This window comes from Morus notabilis, unplaced genomic scaffold (genome assembly GCF_000414095.1).
Source record: "Morus notabilis unplaced genomic scaffold, ASM41409v2 Scaffold70, whole genome shotgun sequence".
NCBI classification, from domain to species: domain Eukaryota; kingdom Viridiplantae; phylum Streptophyta; class Magnoliopsida; order Rosales; family Moraceae; genus Morus; species Morus notabilis.
The window spans coordinates 314,224-323,404 of NW_010365594.1; the positions used below are offsets into that span (position 1 = coordinate 314,224).

Sequence of the window (9,181 nt, forward strand, 5' to 3'; positions counted from 1 at the left end):
TTCGGTCCGCAGGTCGCGGGCGCACACATTAGGCCCCAACCCCGCCGGGCCCGTGATTCGCACCCCCCCCCCCCTGCGCGTGAGAGAGCATCTCTGGTATACATGCTTACTTAAGTTTCAAAGTGCAATCACTTATAAACACCACATTGGCTTCACTCCTAGCCGATGTGGGACTTTTGCAATTTTCCTTCTACATATGCCATTCCAAGTACCATATTTAGACCATCAATTTCTCATTCACCCAAAATCCATTTTAAGTGTATGAATACTTGATTTTGATCTACTCGTGACGAAGAACGCAAATCCATCGAGACCCGTCTCAAAACTTATTGGGCCCCTTTCAAACATGGGCCTCAAAATGGCCTTTAAAATGGCTTAATAAGCCATTTTTTCCAACAAAAACAACTCAGCCCACATGGAATTTGTGGGGATCGCCCAAGACGTATAGAAAATGAGTTTGGTTATTCTCAGATCTCTAGGATCTCATAATTTCAAGCTTGGTCGATTCAGGAATACAGTAGTTATTTTTAATGGTGTGCTGTATGGAAAAAGAGAAGAGAGAGAAACTTGGGATTTGCATAGAAGCTTTGCTTTACTTGTCCGCCATTTTTGTGAGCTCCTTCTGCTTCTCCTGCCTGATAGTAATAACTTTCCAATGGAAATGTCAATGGATTGGGTTTTCCACTTCGTGAGTTATTAAACAAATTTAGAAAAAGGTATAAAGAAAAAGATCTTAAAGTATAAAGAAAAAAGTCTAAAAATAATTCCTCTTTTTTTTTTCTCAAAGATATTAATTAGATGAAAGTACCGTAAAATCAGATGAGAAAAAGAGAAAAATTGTGAAATTGGGTCTGTTTAAAATTTATTTTAAAATAAATTTATTTTTTGTATGAAAATAGAAATAAAAATATTTTTAATCTCAAAGAGAAATTTTTAAAAAAAATATATATTTAGTAGTTTTATTAAAAGATTGTTTTTAGTATAAAAAAATTTATTAATGTTTCTATTTCTTTCTATTCGAGAGAGAAGAAAACGGAAACAAAAAATGAAAAAAGATTAAAAATCGTGTTTCATTTCTCTCTCATTTTACACTAAACTAAAAAATCATTTTTATTTTCATTTTTTCTTTAATTGTGTCAAACGCCGTTTCTCTCTCGTTTTTCTTTTTTTTTTTCTAGAAAAATGTGAAAAACAAAAATAAAAACAACTCCAAACATAACCTTTAATTTTAATTTTGGTAGATATGAGTTTCAAGGACAAAATCGTCATGTCATGTCATTTTATAATAAAATAAAAATTAAATGTGTCAACGACTATCACGTGCCACTTAACATTTAAAATTTAACCTAGGGAATGGAAAGGGGGACTTTCTCAAAGATATTAATTAGATGAAAGTCGTGTAAAATCAGATGAAAAAAAGAGAAAAACTGTGAAATTTAATTTTTATTTTGGTAGATATGAGTTTCAAGGACAAAATCGTCATGTCATTTTATAATAAAATAAAAATTAAATATCTCAGCGACTTTTACGTGTCACTTAACGTTTAAAATTTAACTTAGGGGACGGAAAAAGAGGACGTGTGCTAACGGTGAATTATCAGAAGGAAAATTTATTATTTTTAAACTTTACGGGACATTTTGTTAGAAAGCTAATAATTCAAGAGGATAAGTGTAATTTATCCTTTCAAATATGTCGCTCTTTCTTTGCAAAACATGGCTCAAAAAGGTTTTTGATTTCTTGATTATTCTTGCCATGAATGCCAACTAAAAAACCTAACGCTTATTTTGATGTTATATTTAAGGGAAGTTCATTGAAGCAAGCATTCATGGATGTAACTAGTGGCACTTTTAGGTGAACCAAGTTCTCCTTCCCACGAATCGGAGCCGGTATATTTAACTCAAAAAAAAAAAATCCAAATGGGACAATAATAATTTTTAAGGTCTCATTTATTTACCGATTTGAGTTTAAAATTTGAGTTTTGTTACAGTAAAAAACTCTAAAAAACAGTTATATTTAATTTTTTTACTACAGTAAAAAGTTCTCACATAAAATTATATATTAATTTAAATTAAAAATTCGAATAAGCGAACTAAACGGACACCCTAAGCATATTAAATCTGAAAAATGATCAATTTCAAAGTTTGGTGAAAAGTTGATTTTCTGTTAGGTACTTGTGATTAGTTGAACCGTAAATCATTACGGATTGAGGAATAGCCATAATCTACCATGCTTACTTTTAAAAACAGTTCGTTGACCAAAAGGCTTTCAATTAATTACTCAAGAGAAAATGTAAGTAAGATGATATTTAACATCTAACAATACATAAAATAACTAAAGATTTTTTTATGGGGCTGCCACTCTTATTTTCTTTTCTTTTTTCTTTTTTATCTTTATTTTTGTGAATTTTTATTTTATTTTTTGTGTGCTTTTTAAAAATTTATTGTTCCCCACTTTATTCTTATGAGAATAATTTTTTCACATGTGATCATATTTTATTTTTAATTGGTTAAAATATATATTTTTTAATATGCCTCAACTTAATTTTTTTTTACCAATTGTTATCTTTACACACATTATTTTTAAAATAAATTCAAAAATCTTTAAATGGTTGTATAAATGAACTTCTCATTATTCGCTAAACAATAAACTCTTCAGTTGTCTAAAATATGTCAATACATACAAAGCACGTTACATAATTAGTACTTCAAAGCTTCAATTACTCTTTAACCTAAAATTTGAATGCTTTTCTTTGGAAGGTTAAGAAAGGATGATTCATAAGTTAAGAGAGAATAGTTCTAAAATAATTATAGACATTTTAAAATAAATAAATAAAGACGCTGAGTAATAAATCTCACAAGTTGACAATAATGTAATGCATGTGCCACAAGCAAAGTAACGCATAAAACATTGTGTCCTTTGAAAATTCCTTTTAAACTAAAATAGTAGGTTCCAAGTATAATAATTGTTAAGGACAAGAGAAAGTGGCAAAACAATTGTACAATACTTTTAAATTTTGCTCTAAGGCTATCGTATTGAATTTTCAAGTACACAAATTGGATTTTTTTTAAAACATCTATTTAAGGTATTTGTTTTTGTGGCAAAGATCTTGCTTGTAACACAAGGCTTCAAATATTATACTTATTCTCTCTAATCCCACTATTAGTTTAATGAACCCATGATTCCATTCTCTTAAGCATCGTTGTAACTATAACATGCAAAATACTAAACTTATTAAACAACTATTTTTCTAAATTCTTTATCGTATATGCTTCAACCCTTTGAAACCGAGTCAAAAAGAGCAGAACAAAGACCCCCAACAACGCAAAATTATTCATAAAATAAAATACAAAACCAAAACCAAAACCTAAGCCCACAGGCCACAACAGAATATCGAAATACTAGCATGTAAAATCCAACACGTGTCACCTGATCTACAATTTTACAGCAGGGTAGGGAAAAAAACGATTTTTTAAAATTTTTTATCCGATATTTTATTTATTTAATGTGATATAATTTGAATTGGATCTAATGTAATGGTTATAACTGCCTCCTCAAAACGTTCCTATCTTTTCTTACCCAACCACATAATTTTTTTTTATTAAAAAGGACAATATTAAAAATTATATTGAATTTTTGCCGTCTCTTACAAACTGCCTCCTATTTTTTTTTTTTTTTTTTTTTTTTTAAGAAAACTGCCTCCTAAATACTTCCCGTCTTTTCTTACCCAACATTGTAATTTTCTTTTCTTAAAAAAAAAAAAGAGTATCTTTTGCTAAAAAGATAACTTACAACTGTTATCCACATTAATCTCTGACAAGTCGACAAGGTCTCAAACTTAAGTAAAACCCCACCAGATGAATTTTAGCTGGATTTATGCACAGATCCGGGAAATCCAACATCGACCCATTTCATCGGGAACAGTGTTAATATAAAACGAACGTACAAGATATTCCAAACATACGAGTGAGAGTGAGAATCTTGAGAATCTAGAGAGAGAGAGAGAGAGAGAGGGTGTTTTAAGAATGGAATCGTGTATATTTAAGTTGCCCTTTCTCTGAAGGAAGTTGGTCGAGAGCTCAAACTCCATTTTCGGATTTAATGTTGAATTTCAACTATTTGAGGTTAATTTTGATCTGGGTTTGCTTTGTTTTTCTCAAAGTATTACTCGTTTGATTGAAGTTCTATTCTTTTTTGTCACATGTACACCGGTATTTTTGACACAACACTGTATTAATGTTTTTATTTTTTGGTCAATTCTTTTAACAAATTATTTGAATTGGGAAGTTAAGATTTTGTGGAAGGAGAGGGAGAGCTTTTTTAGAACTGACTCGTGTATATTTAAATTTTCCCCTTCTCTGAAGGAAGTTGGTTGAGAGTTTAAACTCCATTGTCGTATTTAATGTTGAATTTCTAGTATTTGACGTTAGTTTTGATCTGGGTTTGCGCTGTTTTTCTCAAACTTTTACGTATGTAGTCTGGTCTTTTTGACATGACACTGGATTTTTTTTTATCATTTCTATTGTTCGTCTTTTTGTTGAATTCTCTTATTGTGTCCTCCTTGGTGTGTATACACATTAGTCATTTGATATTGCTTTTGAATTTGAGATCTTAATTTAAGAAAGGAAAAAAAATGATGAAGATATGATTTAGAGCTGTATCGTACTGGGGCGGGGGGGTTTTGTATTTTCATAGCTTACCATAGAATTATCTTTCAAAAAATTTTGCTTTATTTGTTTGCCTTAACTGGTCTTTGAGATTTTCATGTTAACGGCATGATAAAGCTAAAACTATGGAGAATAATGGTGGGGAATGATGAGCTATGACGAAGATAAATATAGAAACTAAAATAGAATAGAATAGACTGATTAGAGTGTAACAGAGTATTTCTCAGCAATATATATATGTGTGTGTGTGTGTGTGTGTAGTAGACTGATTAGGATTGATTTTGATTTGGAAAGTTGTCTGATTTCTTGCATTTAATTGGATATATTTAATTTCCCTTTTTGGGTATATAATTAGCCCATCAATTGGCTACAATGTTATAGACAACTCATACCCAGTTATGATTATGGACTAGAATTTCAAAAATATTCTCCCTCTTTCATCTCTCCTTCCTCATCCCTCTATTCCAATTTCTTTCTAAATCTCCTCTTGTCTCATTTCCTTTTCTTTTGCACGAAAATGATATATTTTCTTTGTGTGGTGTGTGCTTGTCTTAGACAAGCTTAATCCAGTTATAAACATGTGAAAGTGGAAGGAGAAGATTAATTTCTTATTCTAAATTTTGCCTTTCTGATGATGCAGCCAAATTAGTTGAGTTGGTGCTCGGACAGCTTTCGTAGATCAACCGATGGATTTCCGCCTCTTCTTATTCCTCTTTCTGACTTCTCTGCCTGCTATTTTTGCTCAACTACAAGACACAGCAGATGCTAATATTGTAGTTGATGGGACTGAACGTGCTGCAGAAGTGGATGAGAATTTCATTTGTGCCACCATGGATTGGTGGCCCCATGATAAATGTAACTACAACCAATGTCCATGGGGGTATACATCTGCAATCAATTTGGTAGGAACTCAAAAATCTTGCTTCCACTAGCTTTTTTATTTTTCTCTCTTTTCAAGCATTTCAGGTTATTTACCATTCTTGTTGCTCCTTTTTGCCCCAGAACTTGTCCCATCCTTTACTCACCAAGGCGATCCAAGGTTTGTCAGTTTTGCATTGTAGTTTACATGTGCATTGTTTGGGAAACAACGAATGTCTTTCTGAATTAAACTTAAAAAGTATATTTTGGCTAATTAAAGTAAATGACTTAAGTATTGGGCGGTTGCGGTATAGTCGTACTCGTAGTATTTTATCTCAGCTATGTTTTATGAGACTGGTTACTTGACAGCTTTCAAGCCTTTGAGGATTAGAGTCGGAGGTTCTTTGCAAGACCGAGTGTTGTATGATTTAGAAGGTTTAAAACTTCGTTGCCACCCATTTCGAAAGGAGAAAGGCGGGTTATTTGGATTTTCAAGAGGATGCTTACGTATGAGTAGGTGGGATGAGCTAAACCTTTTCTTCAATAAGACAGGGTAAGATATTGTCTCGTGAACAGTTGTTCGCCTGCGTTTTTCTTTTCCCTTGCAAAGAGCCATTCATGATTTTTCTTCTATATGATTATTCTTCTCATATGTTTTCAGGGCCATTGTGACGTTTGGCTTGAATGCGCTCTACGGGAGGCATGTTATCGATAAGACTGCTTGGGGAGGAGATTGGGACTCTAGCAATGCTTATGAGTTTGTAAAGTATACGGTTTCAAAGGGACACAAGATAGATTCATGGGAGTTTGGTATGGAACAGTGAAAAAAAAAATATTAACTTGTTTTCTGATTCCGTTGCTTTTTTGCTTTACCTCTATTCGTGCCATTGTAGGTAATGAGCTGTGTGGAAGTGGTGTTGAAGCAAAGGTTAGTGCTGAACAGTATGGAAAAGACTTGATCAAGCTTAGAAAAATCATTGACGAGTTATATGAAAAGTCCGTCGAAAAACCTACACTTGTTGCACCAGGAGGATTCTATGAGAAGAAGTGGTTCAGTAAACTTCTTCAGGTTACAGGTTCTGGTGTAGTCAATATCATTACTCATCACCTGTACGATCTGGGTTCAGGCAAGTTACTTTAGTACCAAATCTTACGGCGCATAAGTTCTTAATTTATAATTATTATTCCATTAAGTATAGGTTTTTTTTTTTATATATTTATTTCCTTTGGTTGGACTGAGTTCCACATAACCGCAATAATTGGTGAAAATTAGACAACACAAGTTTTTCTCCAGAGAATAGATTTACCCAGTTGGGTATCCTTTTGACAATCAATCTAAAGAGAGAGTTCTTGGTTTAGTTTTCCACTTTATGACAGAAAAAAGGATGGACCATATCCTGTTGAGTAGCAATAATTCTCTGGTTTTAATTAATTAAAAAAAAACTAAAGAAGAGCAGCATTTAATCTCTGCACAAAACATCTATGAAATATCGATCTCATGAGCCAATCCCATCAATTTTTTCTGTTTAATGTATATAACAAGGGCGTGAACATGCCCCCCCCCCCCCCCCCCCGGTAATTGATTTTAGGACTAGATTGTTGATTGCATAATGCATTTACATGGATAACAGCTAAATCTCTAGCGAGCTACGGACACGCATCACCATCCTTTCTATCTTTTTTTTTTTTTCCTTCTTTTTCTTTTTTGTCTTCTGATTTTATGACACCATTTCTGTTTCCAGGTGATGATCCTAACCTTGTGCGTAAAATACTTAGTCCCCATTCCTTGAACAAGACTGCAGCAACGTTAATTGATCTTGAGCAAACCAGGAAACAACACGGTCCTTGGGCTAAATCCTGGGTTGGAGAGTCTGGAGGGGCCTTCAACAGTGGTGGTCGTAATGTGTCCGACACATTTGTCGACAGCTTCTGGTAATCTCGGTTGCTCCATTGCTCCCATCATTTTGTATTTTCATAATGTGGAAGTTCATTTTTCAGTATGCAACTGACCATTACCGTTGCCTTTTTATTCGTTCATGAACATAAGGTACTTAGATCAGCTTGGAATGGCGGCCAAGTATAACACGAAAGTGTATTGCAGACAGTCGTTAATTGGTGGGAACTATGGTCTCCTTGACAGAGACACATTTGTTCCGAACCCGGATTACTACAGGTTAGAGCCTGATTCCAGAATTGTCAAGTTCTCCTTATTTTACTTGCTAATGTTATATGATATACTATATATGGTTGTGTTTGGTGTTTGTTTTTTAAAAGTGCACTTCTGTGGAATCGACTTATGGGAGGAGGTGTTCTTGCTGTTGAGAGAAACGCTTCGCCATTTCTACGTATTTATGCCCATTGTTCCAGAGGCAGAGTAAGGCTTATTTCATTATAATTTTATTTTTTTTAAATACATGGATACAAAAGGAAGTCTCTCAACAAAACAGATCAACTCAAATTCCAATTTGTCAAAAGTTTCTCCGCGTTGCCTCTTCATGAAATTTCTCTCATTCTACGAAGGGTTTAGCACAAACATGTGCTATTTTCTCTCTTTTAAGAGTTACTGACGGCTTTCATTGTCTTATTATTACAGCCGGGTATAACACTACTTCTCATCAACTTGAGCAATCAGACTGAATTCATTCTCAATGTCGAGAATGGTTTGGGCCGCTTGCATGCAATAAGGACTACCAACCACAGGCAAAGTTCCATTGTCCGCGGTGTTAAGCGAGCCGTTTCATGGGTCGGGCAAAAAACGTCGGATAGACCATTGCACAGAGAAGAATACCATTTGACTCCAGCAAACGGACGCTTGAGAAGTAAAACAATGCTTCTAAATGGTACTCCATTGGAGCTCACAAAGGATGGAAACATCCCGAAGTTGGAACCCGCTTTTACCGACGTAAATTCTCCCATCTCTATCACTCTGAGGTCCATCAAATTTATTGCGTTGCCTAACTTTGATGCCCCGGCTTGTTGGTGATTCTCTCCTAGTGTCCCTCTAGCCCTTTTCCAATATACACTATTCTTATATTGCATAATTCTAAGCTTATTGTGGCAATTGTAAGTTCTCTGTGCAAAACGCAATAAGTAGTACTCTGCATTAATTGTATATGAGAAAATAAGACAGATTGCTATTTGTTTTGGTTTTTTTTTTTTTTAAACACTTGAATAATAAACCACTAATTGTTCAATATATGTTGCAATTGTTTATGTAAGGCTATTGGCTGAGTTTTAGAGGCCAGCTTTTGGCTTTTTTGCCCAAAATAAAATAACTTTTGGAAATGTAAGGTCCGTTCATTTCGTCGATTTGAGTTTAGAAGTTGAGTTTTGCTACAATAAAAAGCTCTCAGAAACAGTCACATTTAACTTTTTTGTTACAGTAAAAAGTTCTCACATAATGTTATATCTCAATTCAAATTAAAAATTTGAATAAGCGAATTAAACGGGATGTTAGATTAGACGAGTGCTGAAAGGGCTTTTAGCGACCAGAAGCGTTCTTCTATAAAATATTTGAAAAAAGGGTCGGTTCTTACATTTTTTTTTCACTGAAAATCTCTCTCTCTCTCTCTCATCTTTCCGACTCTCTTTCTTGCTCTCTCTTTCTTTATTACATGGATCATATAGAGCCGTGGGATTTGTAAACCTTGCTATAGGAA

At 33.8% G+C, this 9,181-nt stretch overlaps 1 protein-coding gene across 1 annotated transcript; it reads left to right on the forward strand.

Annotated features, from left to right (window-relative positions):
• The first annotated feature begins 3,876 nt into the window (after nt 1–3,876).
• LOC21398356 (heparanase-like protein 1) lies at nt 3,877–8,699 on the forward strand. The gene is made up of 10 exons (XM_024172396.1): nt 3,877–4,121; nt 5,305–5,566; nt 5,667–5,703; nt 5,892–6,075; nt 6,184–6,332; nt 6,416–6,649; nt 7,265–7,454; nt 7,570–7,695; nt 7,797–7,896; nt 8,116–8,699. Exons 2-10 carry the CDS (start codon nt 5,351–5,353, stop codon nt 8,503–8,505), a joined length of 1,626 nt encoding a protein of 541 aa, XP_024028164.1. The 5' UTR covers nt 3,877–4,121; nt 5,305–5,350; the 3' UTR covers nt 8,506–8,699.
• The last annotated feature ends 482 nt before the right edge of the window (nt 8,700–9,181 follow it).

Excerpts from the sequence above, each read along its gene's own strand:
- LOC21398356 (XM_024172396.1), top strand. The coding sequence starts at position 5,351 with ATGGATTTCCGCCTCTTCTTATTCCTCTTTCTGACTTCTCTGCCTGCT. Across the intron at positions 6,650-7,264 it reads CCTGTACGATCTGGGTTCAG|GTGATGATCCTAACCTTGTG; the intron begins GCAAGTTACTTT and ends TTCTGTTTCCAG. Across the intron at positions 7,897-8,115 it reads CCCATTGTTCCAGAGGCAGA|CCGGGTATAACACTACTTCT; the intron begins GTAAGGCTTATT and ends TTATTATTACAG.